Raw genomic sequence first — 22,568 nt, forward strand, 5'->3', positions numbered from 1 at the left:
AAAGTAATAGAACAAGAAATTTTAATTAACGTGTACTTTAACGAGTGAAATGTTTTGCATGAAACGCTATAGGGCGAAGAAGTACTTACGCTCAAACTGTAAACAATCGATTTAAAAGAAAGCTTCCAACCTAAAAATTTGACTTGCATGTAATTTCGGCATTATATTATTTGGCATTTAAATTAATAATGAATTTATATTTAAATTAATTATGTTATGCGGGTAAGTGTATGATAGTTAAACGTGATATATATGGATGAGAAATGAAAAATTAGAACATTTATTAAGGTATTTGTAATATATGGTAAGTTCTTTTTAAGAAACTTATTTTTCAGTATATAGCACTCATTTTTTTTTATTAATTAATCAATTTGAACATATATTTTCTATTTTTCCCTGTGTTAGAATTTCAACTTTTTTTTAATTAATCAATTTAAACATACATTTCTTAACTTATTTTTCAATATGCAAGAATTTCAACTCTTTTAATTAATCAATTTAAACATATATTTCTTAACTTTTGTTTCAATATGTAAGAATTTCACCTTTTTTAATTAATAAATTTAAACAAATATTTCTTAACTTATGTTTCAATATGCTAGAATTTCATATTTTTTAATTTATCAATGTAAACATATATTGCAAAATGAAGGTACTTACCCCTAGATGACATTGCTTGTACAATCTTTGTCTTCTTAAATTATGTTATTTATATTTATATAAAAATTTCACTTTTTCACAAGAAAATTTTTATCCAGGTTCTCACAGTTTCACCTTTTCACAAGAATATTTTTATCCAGGTTCTCACAGTTTCATCTTTTCACAAGAAAATTTTTATCTAGTTTCTCACAGTTTTGCAAGAAAATATGTATCCAGGTTCTCACAGTCAACAAGTTCACAAGAAACTGTGTATATGATAACCAGGGCTAGAAAGGGGGCATATGTCCGTGGGCACATCATCCAAGGGAAGCCAAAATGATGTTACGAATTTTTAGAGTTGAATGTTTTCCATTTTTGGCCAGTAGTCGGGAGGGGCACAAAATCTTCAGTTTTCCCTGGGTGCTGAAAACAGTAACTATGACTCTGCTGATAACTTATAAAATTTCATTTTTTCACAAGAAAAACTGTTATAGATTCCTTCCTTGTTAAAATCCAATACTTCGTTTCACTGAACTCCACTCTTATAGATCGAGGCCTGTTCATCAGATCTGAAAAAGAACAATTTTTACAAGCATTTTGCATTTTGAAATTAGAAATGATTCCATTTCCACATCACCTTAAGACTTACACGTACTTAAAAAAAGAAAAATCTTTTCTTCTTTTTGACTATTCATTTTAATTGAAGCATTACCAAATTTTGTAAATTAGTTTTTATAATTATATTTAAATCAATTATTTATAAAAAATATTTATGCGGGTATTATCATATAATTTCATTTAAAAAATAGGCACTATTTTCACATTACATGACATTACATGCAGGTTAAAGTGATTTTTAATTAAATCTAAATTTGATAAAAAAAATAGAAACAGTAAGAAATGTGATTAATGATATTAGTGAAACAAAATAGTTACAAATAATCCCAATTTTTAAGCTAGTACGTGTAAGACAAGGAGGTAGGAATCCTGATGCGTTTTTTTTTACGAGGTTTCGCCAGGAGCCATAATCCTCTAATTTTAATGTGTACACATATATTTTATATTACTTACCATTCAGCACCACATTTTGCAGTTTTCAGCAGTATTACTTGGCAGTTCACTATTTGGAGTTTTTTGTAGAGAAAATATCCATGTTATATATGCAGAATACAAGATAAATAAACAAGATTTTAAATTTCATGATCGTCGAGATTTCCTGTGGTGGCAGCAGTTGCTCAGTTCCTTCGCTTTCAGCTGTGGCCCGCATCAGTCATTTCAACTCGGATGTGTTTCTTGAAAGAAAAACCTGGCTATACCCCCAGGTACTGGGTTTGTCATCCGAGTTGATTTCTCCATCTGCTTCTTCCCTCGTCTAAGTGGCAGCAAAATGTTATTTTTGAAGTCCCTAAACAAAATATCCATATTATGCATATTCAAAATACAAGATAAGTAAACAAGACTTTAAATTTCATGATCGTCGAGATTTCCTGCGGTGGCAGCAGTTGCTCAGTTCCTTCGCTTTCAGGTGTGGCCCGCATCAGTCGTTTCAACTCAGATGTGTTTCTTGAAAGAAAAACCTGGCTATACCCCCAGGTACTGGGTTTGTCATCCGAGTTGATTTCTCCATCTGCTTCTTCCCTCGTCTAAGTGGCAGCAAAATGTTATTTTTGAAGTCCCTAAACAAAATATCCATATTATGCATATTCAAAATACAAGATAAGTAAACAAGATTTTAAATTTCACGACCGTCGAGATTTCCTGTGGTGGCAGCAGTTGCTCAGTTCCTTCGCTTTCAGGTGTGGCCCGCATCAGTCGTTTCAACTCGGATGTGTTTCTTGAAAGAAAAACCTGGCTATACCCCCAGGTACTGGGTTTGTCATCCGAGTTGATTTCTCCATCTGCTTCTTCCCTCGTCTAAGTGGCAGCAAATAGTTATTTTTTAAGTCCCTAAACAAAATATCCATATTATGCATATTCAAAATACAAGATAAGTAAACAAGATTTTAAATTTCATGATCGTCGAGATTTCCTGCGGTGGCAGCAGTTGCTCAGTTCCTTCGCTTTCAGGTGTGGCCCGCATCAGTCGTTTCAACTCGGATGTGTTTCTTGAAAGAAAAACCTGGCTATACCCCCAGGTACTGGGTTTGTCATCCGAGTTGATTTCTCCATCTGCTTCTTCCCTCGTCTAAGTGGCAGCAAAATGTTATTTTTGAAGTCCCTAAACAAAATATCCATATTATGCATATTCAAAATACAAGATAAGTAAACAAGATTTTAAATTTCACGATCGTCGAGATTTCCTGTGGTGGCAGCAGTTGCTCAGTTCCTTCGCTTTCAGGTGTGGCCCGCATCAGTCGTTTCAACTCGGATGTGTTTCTTGAAAGAAAAACCTGGCTATACCCCCAGGTACTGGGTTTGTCATCCGAGTTGATTTCTCCATCTGCTTCTTCCCTCGTCTAAGTGGCAGCAAAATGTTATTTTTGAAGTCCCTAAACAAAATATCCATATTATGCATATTCAAAATACAAGATAAGTAAACAAGATTTTAAATTTCACGATCGTCGAGATTTCCTGTGGTGGCAGCAGTTGCTCAGTTCCTTCGCTTTCAGGTGTGGCCCGCATCAGTCGTTTCAACTCGGATGTGTTTCTTGAAAGAAAAACCTGGCTATACCCCCAGGTACTGGGTTTGTCATCCGAGTTGATTTCTCCATCTGCTTCTTCCCTCGTCTAAGTGGCAGCAAAATGTTATTTTTGAAGTCCCTAAACAAAATATCCATATTATGCATATTCAAAATACAAGATAAGTAAACAAGATTTTAAATTTCACGACCGTCGAGATTTCCTGTGGTGGCAGCAGTTGCTCAGTTCCTTCGCTTTCAGGTGTGGCCCGCATCAGTCGTTTCAACTCGGATGTGTTTCTTGAAAGAAAAACCTGGCTATACCCCCAGGTACTGGGTTTGTCATCCGAGTTGATTTCTCCATCTGCTTCTTCCCTCGTCTAAGTGGCAGCAAAATGTTATTTTTGAAGTCCCTAAACAAAATATCCATATTATGCATATTCAAAATACAAGATAAGTAAACAAGATTTTAAATTTCACGATCGTCGAGATTTCCTGTGGTGGCAGCAGTTGCTCAGTTCCTTCGCTTTCAGGTGTGGCCCGCATCAGTCGTTTCAACTCAGATGTGTTTCTTGAAAGAAAAACCTGGCTATACCCCCAGGTACTGGGTTTGTCATCCGAGTTGATTTCTCCATCTGCTTCTTCCCTCGTCTAAGTGGCAGCAAAATGTTATTTTTGAAGTCCCTAAACAAAATATCCATATTATGCATATTCAAAATACAAGATAAGTAAACAAGATTTTAAATTTCACGACCGTCGAGATTTCCTGTGGTGGCAGCAGTTGCTCAGTTCCTTCGCTTTCAGGTGTGGCCCGCATCAGTCGTTTCAACTCGGATGTGTTTCTTGAAAGAAAAACCTGGCTATACCCCCAGGTACTGGGTTTGTCATCCGAGTTGATTTCTCCATCTGCTTCTTCCCTCGTCTAAGTGGCAGCAAAATGTTATTTTTGAAGTCCCTAAACAAAATATCCATATTATGCATATTCAAAATACAAGATAAGTAAACAAGATTTTAAATTTCACGACCGTCGAGATTTCCTGTGGTGGCAGCAGTTGCTCAGTTCCTTCGCTTTCAGGTGTGGCCCGCATCAGTCGTTTCAACTCGGATGTGTTTCTTGAAAGAAAAACCTGGCTATACCCCCAGGTACTGGGTTTGTCATCCGAGTTGATTTCTCCATCTGCTTCTTCCCTCGTCTAAGTGGCAGCAAATAGTTATTTTTGAAGTCCCTAAACAAAATATCCATATTATGCATATTCAAAATACAAGATAAGTAAACAAGATTTTAAATTTCATGATCGTCGAGATTTCCTGCGGTGGCAGCAGTTGCTCAGTTCCTTCGCTTTCAGGTGTGGCCCGCATCAGTCGTTTCAACTCGGATGTGTTTCTTGAAAGAAAAACCTGGCTATACCCCCAGGTACTGGGTTTGTCATCCGAGTTGATTTCTCCATCTGCTTCTTCCCTCGTCTAAGTGGCAGCAAAATGTTATTTTTGAAGTCCCTAAACAAAATATCCATATTATGCATATTCAAAATACAAGATAAGTAAACAAGATTTTAAATTTCACGATCGTCGAGATTTCCTGTGGTGGCAGCAGTTGCTCAGTTCCTTCGCTTTCAGGTGTGGCCCGCATCAGTCGTTTCAACTCGGATGTGTTTCTTGAAAGAAAAACCTGGCTATACCCCCAGGTACTGGGTTTGTCATCCGAGTTGATTTCTCCATCTGCTTCTTCCCTCGTCTAAGTGGCAGCAAAATGTTATTTTTGAAGTCCCTAAACAAAATATCCATATTATGCATATTCAAAATACAAGATAAGTAAACAAGATTTTAAATTTCACGATCGTCGAGATTTCCTGTGGTGGCAGCAGTTGCTCAGTTCCTTCGCTTTCAGGTGTGGCCCGCATCAGTCGTTTCAACTCGGATGTGTTTCTTGAAAGAAAAACCTGGCTATACCCCCAGGTACTGGGTTTGTCATCCGAGTTGATTTCTCCATCTGCTTCTTCCCTCGTCTAAGTGGCAGCAAAATGTTATTTTTGAAGTCCCTAAACAAAATATCCATATTATGCATATTCAAAATACAAGATAAGTAAACAAGATTTTAAATTTCACGACCGTCGAGATTTCCTGTGGTGGCAGCAGTTGCTCAGTTCCTTCGCTTTCAGGTGTGGCCCGCATCAGTCGTTTCAACTCGGATGTGTTTCTTGAAAGAAAAACCTGGCTATACCCCCAGGTACTGGGTTTGTCATCCGAGTTGATTTCTCCATCTGCTTCTTCCCTCGTCTAAGTGGCAGCAAAATGTTATTTTTGAAGTCCCTAAACAAAATATCCATATTATGCATATTCAAAATACAAGATAAGTAAACAAGATTTTAAATTTCACGATCGTCGAGATTTCCTGTGGTGGCAGCAGTTGCTCAGTTCCTTCGCTTTCAGGTGTGGCCCGCATCAGTCGTTTCAACTCGGATGTGTTTCTTGAAAGAAAAACCTGGCTATACCCCCAGGTACTGGGTTTGTCATCCGAGTTGATTTCTCCATCTGCTTCTTCCCTCGTCTAAGTGGCAGCAAATAGTTATTTTTGAAGTCCCTAAACAAAATATCCATATTATGCATATTCAAAATACAAGATAAGTAAAGAAGATTTTAAATTTCATGATCGTCGAGATTTCCTGTGGTGGCAGCAGTTGCTCAGTTCCTTCGCTTTCAGGTGTGGCCCGCATCAGTCGTTTCAACTCGGATGTGTTTCTTGAAAGAAAAACCTGGCTATACCCCCAGGTACTGGGTTTGTCATCCGAGTTGATTTCTCCATCTGCTTCTTCCCTCGTCTAAGTGGCAGCAAATAGTTATTTTTGAAGTCCCTAAACAAAATATCCATATTATGCATATTCAAAATACAAGATAAGTAAACAAGATTTTAAATTTCATGATCGTCGAGATTTCCTGCGGTGGCAGCAGTTGCTCGGTTCCTTCGCTTTCAGGTGTGGCCCGCATCAGTCGTTTCAACTCGGATGTGTTTCTTGAAAGAAAAAAATGTTATTTTTGAAGTCCCTAAACAAAATATCCATATTATGCATATTCATAATACAAGATAACTAAACAAGGTTACGATAATGAAAACATAAGTTAGCGTATATATAAACACTTTTATTAAATGTTTTAATATTTTTTCTAAAAGTGTTCTTTCTGTTGTTTAGTTTTAATCTTTTGTTAACTACATACTCTTTTTAACTAGAAAATAATAATTGAACATAGTACAAAAATACACAATTACCACAAAAGGGTGGCAAGTTTAAGAAGTTAATAATGTAAGATTGAATCCTTATATTTAAAATAATAAATAAACGGTAAAATTAAAATACTAAACGTAGTATGAAAATACATAATTAAAATAAACAGGCTGGAAACATTAAAAGTAATGAATTCACCTGTATATTTTCTGACTGAAGATTCATTTCTTTCCATGATTCATTTCTCATTTCTGCAATATTCTTTACCTGAAAGGGGTGATAAATTATCCTTAACAATAAAATGTTTTCTGGTAAGAAGTAGGCTGGAAACCTTTAAATTAATCAACTCATCTCTATGTTTGTCAATTTATCTGTCAAAATTAGTTTTCTTCTTTCTTTTATTTATTTTTTTGGATTACCTAATTTGCAATAAAGTTTTTTTTTACTGAAAAATAAGTAGGTAAACTTATACTAATAATAACTAAATAAATTTTACAGTTGCTTTTACTGAAGGAGTAGTATTAAAATAAAGTGAAGCACTAATTTGAAACATAAGCTGTGAATGGTTAAAATTTTGTCTTACCTCTGTCATAGTATTTCATGACATTTTGGATCTGCAGCTGTGAAAGAAAGTTTATTTTAATGAAGGAATAACAAAATATATAAAGAATAGCTCTCACGTCAAAATAAAAGTTGAGAATAACTGAAATACACATTTACCTCTTTCTGTAAAAGATATGCTACATTTTCGCAACATTTCCATCCTTTTGTTTTCTGGGCTCTGTTTTTTGGTTGAATTCTAAAAGGAAATAAAAAATAACAATTTCATGTAGTGAAAAACAAAAAGGTATTAAATCAAAATTTGTGGACCATCTGAACATTTACACAAATTATAGTAAACAATTTACTTGTATGCTTTTCTTATCATTTATTCCAGTTTTAAAACTTGGTCTGTGTTCCCTTACTCTGAAAAATAAGCACATAGATTATAATGGTATGTAATTTAATATTTAAATGCAATTTTTGTATGTATATATATGTAAATAAATAAATTATGTCAAAAATAAAGTTATATTTGTTGCTTTTACCCCATTTATCATCATCTTCCTGAATGAATGGTATATCATCATCTTGTCGGGCTGATTTCTTTGGAGGCATCAGGTCCTCAATTCCTTCGCTTTCTGATGTTGGTTCGTCCAACATTTTAAGTTCAAGGCCGACTTTTCCATGGCCTGGATACACAGCTTTAATGTCCTGTAGAAACTGAGCAAGTCTTTCTCCATCATAAGTAAAGGGCTTCAAGCGGAACCGCCTGTAATAATGTACAGCCATGTACTGCGTGCAAATATCATCTGTTCTCTTGCTCTTTATAGACCTCTTAAAAAGTTTGTTTTCACCCTCAAGATCATTTATAGTGTTCTGTTTATCATCGGGATCTACGAATACGCCTGTAAATAAAGGATTAATGAATGTTAAGGATGGAAAAAAAAATGTCACTCATTAAAAAAAAAGACACATATTTACCTTTCTTGTGATTGGTAGTTTTATGTGTTGCTGCCGGAAATAAATTTTCTATCCTTTTATATTGTGGAGCAGAGTCAGTGTATATGAAGGTGGTTTCTGGGTGAACATGACGTTTAATGTAAGGCCACAAATGCCTTTTGCTTTTTTCTTTAACCTTGAAAAATAATCCTTCTTTGTCTTCTCGACAGTAGATGCCTAAAACTACGATGGTCATATTTTTGGTTACCCTGCCGCGGTTGTACTTGCGGCGGGTCAAAAATGTTTCATCAATTAATATAGATTTTCCTTTACCACCTAACATTCTGCTATGATAAGAGGCAAAAATTTCACATACCTCACGACAATATGATAAAAAGTCAACAATAGTCTCATTTGCAATTACCGGTAATTTTTGCTTTTCCTTCCATAGCTTTAGCTGCTGATTTATGTAACTGAAACTGTGATCTAGAACAAAGTACACAGTTATGACTAAAGCTTCCCTTATTGGGATTTTTGTACCCTCAAAAAATGTATTTTCAATGGGGTTAATCATGCCAGAGCAGTTGTTGCGATTTCTCAGGCTGCAGACCCAACGCCATCCGAGCTTTGATTCCTTTCTCTTGTTGCTTCTCATCGGTGCCTGGCACTTGGGGCAAGGTGGTGCCTCATCCTCTCTGGGAAGAAGTCCAGCATCGGTGGCAAACTCGAGTGCAGCTGCCTCTGTATTAATTAAATGCATGTCAGTAATTAAACAGAAATATTTCAGTTTTTCATGCAAAGAAGCCATATTCAAAAAAGTCAGTACAGTGACAGAAATAGTTTAATGAAATTTATTGTTAGAAATTTCAGAAACTTGGTAATTATGCAAAAGTCAAAACTATCAGAAATAAAAAAGTTTAATAAAGATGAAAAGTAATTATAAATTTAATTAAACAATATTAGTTCATTATAGGAAGATAGAGAAGTGAAAAGTTCAAACTAGAAAGTACTGTTACAAAAAAAAAAAAAAAAAAAAAAAAAAAAAAAAAGGAAAATAAAAATAATAGTAATGATATGTATCTATGAAAACAAAGTATTAAAACAAATTTTAAGTGAAAAATAATATTAAAAAATGTAATGGATGAAAATAGATTAAAAGTAAACTTAGCTTTGGCAAAGTCCAAACCACGTTTTCACGTAAGTACCGAGGTACTGATTTTTTTCAGTACCTGACAGACAGACAGACAGACAGCTGCACGGGCTTAACCGCGGCAAAATATGATCGCGAAAAATCTTCTTTTTTAAATTTATTTAAAATATTTTCGAAAAAAAAATATTTTACTTTACAAATAAATGTTTTTCGGTACATATGTTTTTTTAAAACATTTTTAAACAGAGATGCAGAAGAATAATAGGTATTGTTATTTTTGTGTGCAGATATGCGTGCGTGATGAACTAAAAAATGATTTTGAAGGTTTCGTGGCATATTTATCCTCTCAAAAATATGCAACTTGCTCAGCTTTTCGATTTTATTAAATTAAATAAGGCCTTTTTTTTTTTTTTTTTTTTTTTTAAAGCACTGACAATGAAAGCTGTTATGTTCTATTTTTGCGTTTTTATCCCAAAGCGCGTTAGCCCAGAAGGGCTATTAATTTCGTTTTCGCATTTTGCGTTGAACTGTTTCTACCGAATATTATCGCTGTGTGTTATATTTAAAGATATTTAATAATAAAGAATCAGCATAAATATACGTATGTTTAACGTACATAACATTTATGCAGATACTGTGTAAAACAACGGTACCTACAGCTATGAAATTTTGAATATGTACGTCACCACCCGAATATGGGCATCTGAAAGCTCAAATTTGTAATTTGTTTTATTAACTATTTAACATTTTGTAAAAGCATTTATGTGTTTTTGATTAAGAAACTCGACGATTTCTAAGCGAGCAATGGCAACACTGTTCGGCGCAAGACTGTCTATCGGAAATTCTAAAGATATGCTCTTCTTTTAAATGTTTTGTCATATTGCTGCTTAAGAGAGAAGACAGTTCGGATGTACAAAATTTAAAGACCGCATGTCTGTTGATTTTGAAAATTCATTTCCATTGAATTTAACAATTGTTTTCAGTTGGCGAGAGGTATACATCTCTGTTGTACACTATTATTGGTAACCTTTAATTGTTGGTTATTTGTTACATTTTTTTGTCTTTCATATTGCCCTGGCTGCATTGGAAATTTCGTGGTTTTCCTCGTGTGTATACGAGCCAGTACAATTACACTAATGAATCATATCACTTAAATAATGTGAATAATTATAGAATTATTATATAAGTGTAGAATAATTGGGTTGGTTGTTATGTTCACGAGTTGTGTGTAAATGCGTGGCTTTGTGTGATTATGTAATTAATTAATGAAGATTTCAGCAGCGGCCTGGCGGTAAAGTGTGTGAGCACTGGTAGTTCTGTCCGAAGTTCGAATCCCGCTAATGCGCCGGTTGCTTGTTATGTTCACGAGTTGTATGTAAATGCGTGGCTTTGTGTGATTATGTAATTAATTAATGAAGATTTCAGCAGCGGCCTGGCGGTAAAGTGTGTGAGCACTGGTAGTTCTGTCCGAAGTTCGAATCCCGCTAATGCGCCGGTTGCTTGTTATGTTCACGAGTTGTGTGTAAATGCGTGGCTTTGTGTGATTATGTAATTAATTAATGAAGATTTCAGCAGCGGCCTGGCGGTAAAGTGTGTGAGCACTGGTAGTTCTGTCCGAAGTTCGAATCCCGCTAATGCGCCGGTTGCTTGTTATGTTCACGAGTTGTGTGTAAATGCGTGGCTTTGTGTGATTATGTAATTAATTAATGAAGATTTCAGCAGCGGCCTGGCGGTAAAGTGTGTGAGCACTGGTAGTTCTGTCCGAAGTTCGAATCCCGCTATGCGCTGGTTGCTTGTTATGTTCAGGAGTTGCGTGTAAATGCGTGGCTTTGTGTGATTATGTCATTAATTAATGAAGGGTTCAGCAGCGGCCTGGCGGTAAAGTATGTAAGCACTGGTAGTTCATCTCATTACACATATACTAGCTACGCATATATACATTATAGACAGTGGTGTAACTAGAATTCTTGGTCCCGTATGCAAAATAATTTCCTGGGTCCCTAAACCAATAAATTTAACGTGCTTTAAAAATAAAAATTAAACTAAAGAAAAAAACGTGAAAAGTAAAAAAAAAAAAAAAAAAAAAAAAAAAAAAATCAAAGATTCCTGGAGCTAATGTTTTCATGATTTTTATCACATCTGGATTAATTGTTAAAAAATAAAAGCACGTTCTCAGGGAACCATTTGAAAGTTATGTAATATGAAGAAAGAATAAAAAGGAAAATATTTCCCCTTTGCTAACTGGTGAAATGCAAATTTGCTTTAGTCTGGGTATTTGACGTCAGATGATTTTAATTCTGTAATTTAAGACTTTTTGTGTGCGTGCGTGTGAGTGATAGATAATTGATATTGACAGACAAGATAATTGATAAACGTACAGAAAAAATATTACATCAATAGATAGTACTCTGTGATTTTACTCAACTTACGAACATAATTTATGCAATAATATACAAGTACATTTGTTAAATATAAAACATATTTATCATAAACTTCATAAAGAAAACTATTTGAATATACAATTTTAGTAGAAAATATGTAATATTTTTGCTGTCCTTTTAAAAATCCTTTTGGTACACTAAACTACTTGAATACATCATTTTTATAAAAAAACATGTATGCTAAAGATTTTTCCTGTTTCTTTTTAATTTTCCCTCAGCCCGTACTGCTGTTCTTCTCTAATCCCCCCCCTCAATAAGTGTAATTATAACACTGGTGACCGAAATTCATCATAAAGACAAAAATCTTTTTTATTAAAATTTGCGTCTCCTAACCTTCATTTCCGCAAAATTATTTATCAATACCTGGACGTCCATTTTCACAGCCAAGTCAACTTCAACGCTCAATAGTGATAGGTTTAACAACCGATCTTGTATCATAGTGTTTCTTAAATATGTTTTTATTATTGAAAATGACCTCTCGCTCGTGGCTTTGGTTTACAGATAATGAATGATAAATACAATATAAGTTAATTGCACTCCCGATTAACTGCTTGTCATGTCATAGTATTTTACCATTGCTAATTTAGCTAAATCCTTAACGGATTTCAAATTTTGGATATCTGTTCTGAAAGTATTTATAAATAATAAAAGTTGTACTTCCAGTACATTAGCAAAGTCTTCTTTATATTTTTTTCTGTATTTTTGAAACATTATTAATAATTTCCGTATTTGTTAACAATGACAAACATTCGTGATTTTCCGCATGTGTAACGTTTATGAAGTATGTTGTGGATGCATATGTGAATAAAGCGGGCGCAGCCCGCTTAGACCGCTGAACACTGGTAATTCGGTCCAACGTTCAAATCCCGGCTAACGGGCTGGCTGAATGCGTGTTTTCTTGATTTTCCGCATGTGTATGATGTTTGCAGTATCTTCTGGATGCATACGTGAATAAAGCGGGTGCAGCTCGCGCAAAACCGTTTAACGCTGGTAGTTCGGTCCAACTTTCGAATCCCGGAAAACAGGCTGGGTCCATGGGTGTTTGGGTGATTTTACGTATGTGTACCGTGTATGCAGTATCTTCTGGATGCATAGGTGAATAAAGCGGATGAATCCCGCGAAAAACCGTTGAACGCTGGTTATTCGGTCCAACTTACGAATACCGGCTAGCGGGTTGGCTGCATGGGTGTTTTCGTGATTTTACGCATGTGTATTGTGTGCGGAGTATCTTCTGGATGAATACGTGAATAAAGCAGGCGTAACCCGGTCAAAACCGTTAAACGCTGGTAGTTCGGTCCAACTTTTGAATCCCGGCCAACAGGCTGACTCTATATGTGTTTCAGTGATTTTCCACATGTGTATTGGGAATGCAGTATCTTCTGGATGCACAAGTGAATAAAGCGGGCACAGACCGCGCAAATCCGCTGAACACAGGTAGTTCGGTCCAAAGTTCGAATCCCGGCGAGCGGGCTGCCTGCTTAGGTGTTTTCGTGATTTTACGCATGTGTGACGTGTATGCAGTATCTTCTGGATGCGCACGGGAATAAAGCAGGGGGAACCCGCGCAAAACCGCTGAACCCTGGTAGTTCGGTCCAACTATGGCATAACGGTGATATTTAACATAGGAACTCTTATACACGTCAACAATTAAAAGCGGGCTTCAGCCCGCTAGTTATTAATAATTTCCGTATTTGTTAACAATGACAAATAATTTTCCGTATTTGTTAACAATGAAATTTAAGTTCCAAAAATGAAAACATCATTGCGATTTTTGTTATTCCAGTCATTCTGTATTTTAACTGAGTATTTAAAATGTCGAGAGCAGCATAAAAAACTGTTACTTTAAAAGACATTTCGGAATTTTCAAGCCTGTTATCCTCACATAACTCATCAATATTTTCTTGTTTTTATTTTCTTCTATTTTTCAAATTTAGTTTCTATGTCCCATTTATTTTATATACAAAAATTTGTATATAAACTTGTATATTTGTATTTTTGTGAATATACAAGAATTGTATATTCAAAACTCTGCTTCTTTCATAATGTCTTCAAACTTCTTTCTCATATCTTGCATATTAATAGAAACGCTTTTTACATGTTGGTGAGCTCCATTCAAGTCGATTGATTTTCGATTGTCGAGTCGATTGATTGATTGATAGATCCTGCAGATACAGCGCAGGACGTGTTTAAAAAATTTTGTTTTTAATTTTTGGCATTTTGCCAAAAATGTTTAATAATTTGTAGTTAAGCTCATCGACACAACGTATATTTCAAGATGAGAACTCACACTCTGTCACATGGATTTTAAAAGTAGTACACATAAATACTTGTTTTATACTTCCCTAAACAAGTATAACGTTTAGTTAAAATAAAGTTGTATGAAACAAGTTTTGCGTACTTTGCAGAGAAATGCGCAAAACTTCATTTAATGAAAATAGGTTTGTGGTGGATCAAAAAGCAAAAATCAGTTAGGTTATGCGGATATATTTTAGGAGCATTAATATTTATGATTATTGTTATCTGCTTTATTTGCATCTTGAAAAACTATTAATGTCTCGGAAATTAATGACCTCAGATTTCCAATTTTTACGCTGCTTATAAATTAAGCAGTATCAATTTTTTTATCTATCTATCATTAATTTATTAAAGACAAAAATATAAAAAAAATAAATATAATGTATGGGAACATATATTAACGGAAGCTATTTATGTCTTAGAAAAGTTATGCAGTGGTTCTGAAATGAAAGATAGTAATGTACAAAGGGATTATATGAGTGAAAATCGCTTCATTTATTATTAAAACGTATTAAATAAATTTTTTAATTTGCGAAAATTATTGAAATATTGTAATAACGGGGGAGAATTCTTTTCTGAAATATTCCATTCGTTTGTGTGGTGAAAATAGCAATGTAATTCGCGTTCTTTCAAATGTTGAAATGCAACTTAAAACTATTAGGTCCAACGCTGCCATTGATATGCTTAATATTTTCAGTAATTAATTTATCGAAATTTACGAAGTAGTATATACTTTTAGTTGTGTGATACCATTTTTATTATCATTATTATATTATTATTGACGGTTTCACGTACTGAATGCTGTAGAAAGTAAATTAAAAGCAAAAGTAAAGTAAATTGTAAAATTTAATTTCAAATAACAATTAGAAAGGCGTTCTTGCCCTCCCGCTTATTAGTGTAAATAACAGAGAAAAAATCTATCTGCTTTTAACTTTGCCATTTGGTAATGTCAATCGTACTTCTAAATCCAAACTTTTTCTGTCCCTAACCATGCCTCTTCGTGCGACTGCACAGGTTGCAAGTACTGTCGTTTATTACATTGTGAGAACTATACATTTAAACCTGCAATTTCGTCCTTATTTAATGATAGTAAGAGATTCAAGATATGAAAAAAATTAAACGCTACGGAATGACTTGCAAAGTTCATTCCAAATTAAGTATCAGAATCCTGCCTAGTTACTTCTCTGATTTATAATTTTCGAGTTGTGATTGCAAAAAGAGGAACATTTCCTTATTATCATTTATTTAATTATCCGTTTTAATTCTAAAAATAAAAATGAAAAGCAAAAGGGAATTTAATTTTTTTTTATTGAAACTCCAATTACGAACAATATATGTAAAAAATGAAAAGCAAAAGGGAAAAACATAAAAATAATAATTAATCTTCTTATTATATTTAATTATCCGTATATATGTAAGAAATGAAAAGCAAAAGGGAAAAAAACATATAAAAATAATAATTAATTACATTATTATTTATTTATAATTATCGGTTTTAATTCCCATTTAACATTATTATTTATTTATAATTATCGGTTTTAATTCGCATTTACCATTATTATTTATTTATAATTATCGGTTTTAATTCGCATTTACCATTATTATTTATTTATAATTATCGGTTTTAATTCGCATTTAACATTATTATTTATTTATAATTATCGGTTTTAATTCGCATTTAACACTATTATTTATTTACCTACGCTCCGATCAAGTAGGAGACAAACTTCTCAACTTCTAACCACGCAGCAGAAGCGAAGAAAAATGGTCACGTGACCTTCAATATGAGCACACAGAAGTTTTCCCTAAATCCCTCCCGATACTCCGGATTCTACAGTAACCTAAACGTCAGCAGAAAGTTGTCGGGGTGGGTAGCCGGGTTTGGCGGAAATCGCCACCACCGGCCGCCGTAGCGAGGTCGCCAAGAGCCGGTTATCCGAAAACTGCCGCACAAAGAATAAAAGAAAATATAAAAATATTTTTTCACTCACTCTTAAAAATGCAGCCGTAGTCCTGTCACGGACACCAGATATCCCGTTTTACCTTCGATATCAGAAGAATTATGATGGAAAATGAGTATACAATCAATTATCTAATGAAAGACATCTCATCACAACACAAACAGTTTAATATTACGATTCTATTTACAAGTCTAATTAAGTGTTAGTTTTAGCTTTGACACCTCAAAGCAATACTCAGAACATAAATGGCATAAAATATTACTCATCAGTTTTTAAATACTCATGAAAAACATCTCAAAAAGTCATTTTTCTCATTACTTCGAACGAAAAGTAAAACTATAGAACAAACTCAAGCCTAGATGTAAAAACTCTCAACTGTTGCCAATCACGATTTACTAAATTACATCAAAATAAAGATAATAATCAGGTAGAGGTTCAACTTCACAGCCACGGAGTACCAGAATCATTTTGTTATTTTAAAGAAAATTCACTGTTTGATTTATAAAACACAAAAATATAAACCTTTTTTCTTCGGTTTATATTTGTATTTTTTTAGTCTTAACTATTATTAAAGATAATTCCATATCATAAGATCTAACAAATGTAAATACTTCTTAATAATAAATATGCAAACAATAATTTGAGGGAATTTCTGTTTTTGAAAACATGGGGAAAAAGTTTTTTTTTTTTTTTTTTTCTTTTCATGTTCACTTTTTACTGTTATGTCTAATACATATTTAAAAACAACATTCCCTTTTTAAATAGAAGAGACTGAATTGTAGAATGGGAAACAAATTCTTCATTCAGTACTTGAAAAATGTAATAAAAATGGGTATTGTTTTTAAGAGGAAAGAAGTCTGCTTTAGTATTTTATTTCTTTGTCTGCATAAAGTTATCTGAGGAGAAGGAAAGAAAAATTTTCACTTTAAATATTATATGTTGTAGTTAATCTTTATTTTTGTTGTAATTTGAAACTAAAATGTTCCACTGCAGAAGAAAGTAACATTTTTCTGAACTTAACATGCTACAAACTGTCCATTTATATTAATTTTTATTTCTTAGCTTTATCCTTATCACCTCCTAGTTACTGGTAATTACCGCCTGCCTCCAGATGTTGACAGGTGTCATTTAGAAGTAAGATCAGTTTGCATTTATATTTATTTATTTTTAAGAGCCATTAGTTTATTTATTTATTTTATTTTAGCCTGAATTTTCTCTTACATGCATCTTTTCTTATAGCGTCACCTTTCAAATGAAGAATTCCAAGCTATATTCCATATGTCTCGATTAGAATTTTATCGTTTACCCGAATGGCGAAGGAATGATTTGAAGAAAAGAGCTAAGCTATTTTAAATTGATATTTTTAGTATGGCAATAAAATTGCCGGAAACTTTGTTGTAAATTTTGAACCAAAAAGAGGTGCTTTTATACTGCTTTTCCCTTGTTACTAGTTTGAAACATTCAGCTGCAATCTAGCAACATTTAAATTAAAACAACCTGGAAGGAAAATATTATTTTTAACTTTAATAAGTGTTAGCTTCCAGAGCTATTGATATTATTTGACAATGAAGATTATGTACTTCATGACAGTCATTTTGTATAAATTGCTTATAATGTGTTTTAAGCTAATAAAATATTCCTTATTTTATAATTGGATTTCATATGTGTGCTGTGATTATCATAAAAATATTTTAGCATAAGTTTGTTTTTATAATTTTATTGTACATATAGCATTCTGTGTTTTATATCTTTTTATAGCTTTCCTAGTTTAGCACATGAGTTCCTGAAATGTTTTCTATTTTGCATTGCTGTAGTCTCATTTCAAAAGCATGTAATGCAGAGATGAAATAATGTGCTATACTGAATCTCTAATTCATGAAATAAAAAATTAATTTTTCTTCTCAGCCAGTGAAACACCTGTGTTTAAAAATGAAAGGCATAAAATAAATTTGATAATTTCTTTAAAAATTAGAAATTGCATATTCTGTTTTTGTAACATTTCCATTTTACATTTTCATAGATATAAAAAATTTATATTCATTTTCATGTTTTGAAAAGCTCTTCTTCTATACTGCTCTTATTTTATTTGCATTTCAAAGCAAAACTATGTTGTGTGAAAGGAGTAGCATGACTGTAGAAAGAACTGCTCAAGACTTAGTGCCTGTTTGTAGCCTTGCAGCTTGGCATGTCTCTTCCTCACTTAGTCATTATGTACTCCGTCCAGTTTCCCTTTCACATAAAGGTGCTGAAAAATTTGGGCAGTTTCTCTTTTTCTGTATTTAAAATTTTAACAAGCCAGTCTTACATAGTGAAATTGAAATTTTCAAAGGTATTATTTGAGTAAGTTAGACAAGAATATGTATTTGATTATATGTATGTATCATGTTCTTGATTCAAAATTAGTATGATAAAAAATAATTTTTAATTTATTAAACGAAAATCACTATTATGATTATATGAAAATTACTTGGAGTAAGAACAAAATTTTATGTATAATTGTGTGCAACTTAAGTCTCATTCATTCAGTACTTTTTAACCTTGAATTGTCATTTCTGAAGAGGGATATTTGTACCATATACTCTATTGTACTGTGTATGTGGTTATTAACTTGTGTGTACTATATTGCTAATATTGATAAACTTGCTGTCATTGGGATGAATACGTTGTTTTCATACGAAAAAAATTGTATAATGAAAGTAGTGTATTTAACTAAAGGATATATAAAATTCAAAAGTATTAATTTATCTTGGTTAGTTTTGCTTTGATTTAAAAAAGTGCAAAATACAAAATTTAATCTCGAGAAAATGATTTTTTATTATCAAAATTTGTAATTTCTGATAAAAAAATCGAAATTTCATTTTTTAATGAGTGACTCGTATCATAATATGATGTATTTAAAAAGTCTTATTTTTAAAAATGTATTAAAACTAATGTAAACCCAAATTTTGGAGTTTGAAATTGCATAAGATGTAGTTTTAAAATTATAAATGTTTTACCTGTTATCCATTTTTTAAGTATTATATTAAATTGCTGCACAATCTCGTAAGTAATTTGAAGTTACTATTTCGATTAATTTTTCAAGCTTCAACAATGTTTAAGTCTCTTATTTATAGAAAATTGATAACACTAAAACTGTAAAAAAACAAATTAAATACATTCAATTAAATAAAAATCTATACTGTGTTTGATTCATATAAAAGGGCTTGACTTAAAATCAGTACTAGATGCATTTTCATTCAATTGATGAATTTACATGCTTTTCTTCGTAGTGATATTGCTTTTTTAGTATGGTTAATTTTTATTGTTCTGTATAAAGTTTGTGGTGTTATTGTAACTTGACTCTATGAACCAAACCCTGTGAAGAATGACTATATTATCACGACTGTATTTAGAAAACATTAAATGCATTCTATTTAAAACTGTATCATTATCATTAAATAAGTTCTACTTTTCCCATGATTTGACGAAAAAAATGTAAATGAATTAATTATGCTGCTTTAATTCAGTTTGATCTAATACTAAACTTTCATGAAACAAAAACAATTCTGTAGAGTAATGAACTTCTTTACTTTTTGACTATAAAAATAGGTATAATTTGAAAGTGAATTATTTCATTAATCCAAAGAGAATGGGTAGCTCTTCTCCATTGAACCTTTTTATTTTATGAAAAGAAACTATTAAATTACATGATGTAAATTAGTTATTCAAAAGACTGTGAACAATTATTAACGCGAACCTAGCATACAGGTATTTAATTACTGCATATTGTATGCATCGTATTTCATCAGTTGCTAGATGCACCATTTAATTTCAGTACCATTAATTGAAAAAAGATTTATTCTAAGAAAACAAAAGAAATAAATATATGTAGCAAGCAAATTTTTAATAATTGTCATTGATTTATTCACAGCAATAGTGCTGCCATTAAGATGCACACCATTTTTAATGATTTATTTGCAGCAGTAGTACTGCCATTAAGATGCATGTCATTTTTAATGATGCTTGTAGGTAGAAATTGTACATCAAATGCCATATTAGAGCTTAATTTGACAATTTGAAGTACTGGAACCTTGTGAAAGACCATTAGGAAACAAATAAAAATATGAAAATGTAAAAGCGTAGGGACAGGCTAGTAATTAATTTTAAAATAGTTAAATAATTAAAGTACTAGAGCTTTGTTAGGTCATTAAGACTATTTAACTGTAAGATTACGTCATTTTTTCTCTTCTTGGCGCCTTGCATGGCGCAGATGTTCATTACAGCAACCCTGTAAACGCTTACTCAGTTTCTTTTATTGCTGTTGTTATTAGTAGTAAGTCATCGTTTGAAAGATGGCATGCATTTGATTAAAGTTGTTGAATAAAATATTTAGTACAGTCCACTTCTAGTTAATTTGGAATTGTTGTGTATAACAACGCACGCATCGCATGAACACTTTATGGCCCGCCGAGCCACAGGTAAAAGATATCGTTGCTAAAATTAATCTTTTAGAACATTATTGGAATACTTTTGTTTGGTTGTATTACGCATAACTTCATATAGAGTGTTTGGAATGCTTTCGTTTTCGTGTGGATTACGCAATTAAGATTGGATACTGTGTCATCGTTCATTTCCGGTGTTGCTGTCGAGAAATCTGCAATTACGGTAAGTGATAAATTATTTATTTGTTCATGATGAGTAGTGAATTGAAAGCGATTAAAGCTAACAAAAAAAGTTTAAAATGCAGTATCAGAAAGTTTGAAAATAAGGTAAATTCTACAGTGGAGGAAGCAGATATTTCCTTATTGGAGTTATACGAATCAAAAATATTAGAATTTAAAAAGGAATTAACATTTTCGATTCTTTATTTGCACATTGTGAGGAAAAGGACACTGACGAATTCATTAACGAAAAGGAAAATGTAATAAGTAATTTCGATGAAATTCATTTGAAAATTAAAAAGAAAAATTTTTGAGATCAGTTCTCAAAGGAATAGCTGTTCAAATGAAAACGGTTCGAGTAAAGACATAATTGTTTCGGATATAAAATTACCTAAATTGTCTCTTCTAATATTTAGTGGGAAAATCGAAGAATGGATTGAATTTGAGGATTTATTTTCCGCAGCTGTGCATAAAAATAGCAAATTAACTAATGCGCAAAAATTGCAATATTTAAAGAGTTCGTGTAAGGCAGACTCTTTAAATATTATTCAGTCCATTCCAATTTCAGATTCGAATTATGACATAGCATGGAATCTGTTGGTTGAGCGCTATTGCAACAAAAAAGATTTGATGAATTCTATCATAAAGAAATTAATTTCTATACCTCAAACGAGTGATTCTACTTCGTCGCTTTTAAAATTTATCGATAAGGTGCATGAATGTTTACGATCCTTGGAAGCATTGGAGCAAAAGGTGGAAGAATTTTCAGACACGTTAATTGTTTATTTATTAGTTGAAAAGTTGAATAGAAATACTCCGTGTTGGTGGGAAAGGTCACTTAAAAAAGACGAGATAGGAACGTTTAAACAACTGACATGTTTTTTGAAGGAACACGCTCACACCCTATCACATTACAAACCTCTGCATGGGGAATCGAAACGTTCATTTAATACCAAAGCTCTTGCATCACTTTCGGAAAATTCAAAAAATTGTCCTTATTGTAAAGCTGATCATTTATTGTTGAAATTTGCGCAATTCTTAAATCTAACAGTCAAGAAACGATTTGAATTTGTAAAGACAAAAAAACTATGTTTCAATTGTTTATCTTCGATCCACATAATCAAGGACTGTAAAAGTTCTAATACATGTAGAAAATGTCAGAAATTTTACAATTCGCTCTTACATTTTGATCGAAATGAAGAAAATTTCGATAGAGCAAACGGCACATCGAATCAAATCACAAACAAGATTAATAAATTTAGCAGTAATCTTTCTCCAAATGCTGATACATTTACTCCAATGGCAAGCAGCCAAAAGGTTAGTGACACTAATGAAACCAACCAAGCAAAGTCCATTAACGGTACTACGCTGAATATTTCCAGCTCTTTTAATAAACAAGTTCTACTTTCAACTGAAATTATTTTCATTAAAGGTGATGATGGAAAATTTATTTCGCTGAGAGCCTTGCTGGATTCCGGTTCTCAAAATAATTTCATTACTAAAGAAGGTGCTTAGTTCTTGAATTTGAAGCAAAGAAAAATAAACGCTTCTATTTCAGGTATCAATGGTACGGTTATGGGTGTTAAGGAAAATGCTATAGCAACCATCGCTAACGCTACTAGAGATTTTATTCGTACATTACAATTTTTTGTTGTTCCAAAAATAACTCGCGTAACGCCTGCTAGATATATAAACATTCCTGATGTTAAGCAGTTGCAACTCATTGGTTTAGCTGATCCAGAGTTTTATTAACCTGGTCAAATACATGTTTTATTATCTAACGAAATATTTTTCGATTTACTGGGAACAAATAGAATAAATATGCAAGACCTGGTTCTCCATCAGTCAGTTTTTGGATACATCGTTAGCGGGTCAGTACGCATGCCGCAGCAAGGCAATGTTGATAATTATTGTGGGTTTGTGGAAAATGGGGATAATTTATCTGACAACAGGAGAAGGTTTTGGGAGAATGAAGGTATTAATGAAGCAAAAAAAGCGAAAAGTCAGGAAGAGGAATTTTGTGAACAGCACTTTCTTCGTACACACACGAGGCCAGATGATGGCAGATATGTAGTGGAAATGCCAATTAAGGAGGAAGGACTTAGCCTTTTAGGGGAATTG

General features: G+C 32.8%; 2 protein-coding genes across 4 annotated transcripts in view; one reads left to right on the forward strand and one right to left on the reverse strand.

Annotated features, from left to right (window-relative positions):
- Unc-115a (actin binding LIM protein Uncoordinated 115a) overlaps nt 1–19,226 on the forward strand; it is a 213,598-nt gene extending 194,372 nt beyond the window's left edge. For both annotated transcript variants that reach the window (XM_085813788.1, XM_085813789.1), the window contains 2 exons: nt 16,870–16,941; nt 17,047–19,226. In XM_085813788.1, coding sequence (XP_085669914.1) covers nt 16,870–16,941; nt 17,047–17,160 — 186 coding nt within the window. In that variant the 3' untranslated portion in view covers nt 17,161–19,226. The remainder of the gene's footprint in view (nt 1–16,869; nt 16,942–17,046) is intronic.
- On the reverse strand, nt 7,199–8,281 carry LOC118181220 (uncharacterized). 2 transcript variants are annotated; one of them, XR_004756850.2, is made up of 4 exons: nt 8,003–8,280; nt 7,567–7,926; nt 7,387–7,444; nt 7,199–7,277 (listed from the first exon to the last, which is right to left on the reverse strand). XR_004756850.2 is itself a non-coding variant. In XM_035350305.2 (3 exons), exons 1-3 carry the CDS (start codon nt 8,214–8,216, stop codon nt 7,440–7,442), a joined length of 579 nt encoding a protein of 192 aa, XP_035206196.2. In that variant the 5' UTR covers nt 8,217–8,281; the 3' UTR covers nt 7,234–7,439. The 2 variants fall into 2 exon arrangements, 1 of the variants encoding a protein (XP_035206196.2); XM_035350305.2 differs by having other exon boundaries at nt 7,234–7,444; nt 8,003–8,281.
- Nucleotides 19,227–22,568: the final 3,342 nt, after the last annotated feature.

Source organism: Stegodyphus dumicola, chromosome 3 (genome assembly GCF_044657685.1).
Source record: "Stegodyphus dumicola isolate Sdum_Otavi_A_Nest chromosome 3, ASM4465768v1".
NCBI classification, from domain to species: domain Eukaryota; kingdom Metazoa; phylum Arthropoda; class Arachnida; order Araneae; family Eresidae; genus Stegodyphus; species Stegodyphus dumicola.

Coding starts and splice junctions, on each gene's coding strand:
- LOC118181220 (XM_035350305.2), bottom strand. CDS start 8,216: ATGACCATCGTAGTTTTAGGCATCTACTGTCGAGAAGACAAAGAAGGA. Junction 7,927..8,002: donor AACTACCAATCACAAGAAAG/GTAAATATGTGT, acceptor CTTTATTTACAG/GCGTATTCGTAGATCCCGAT.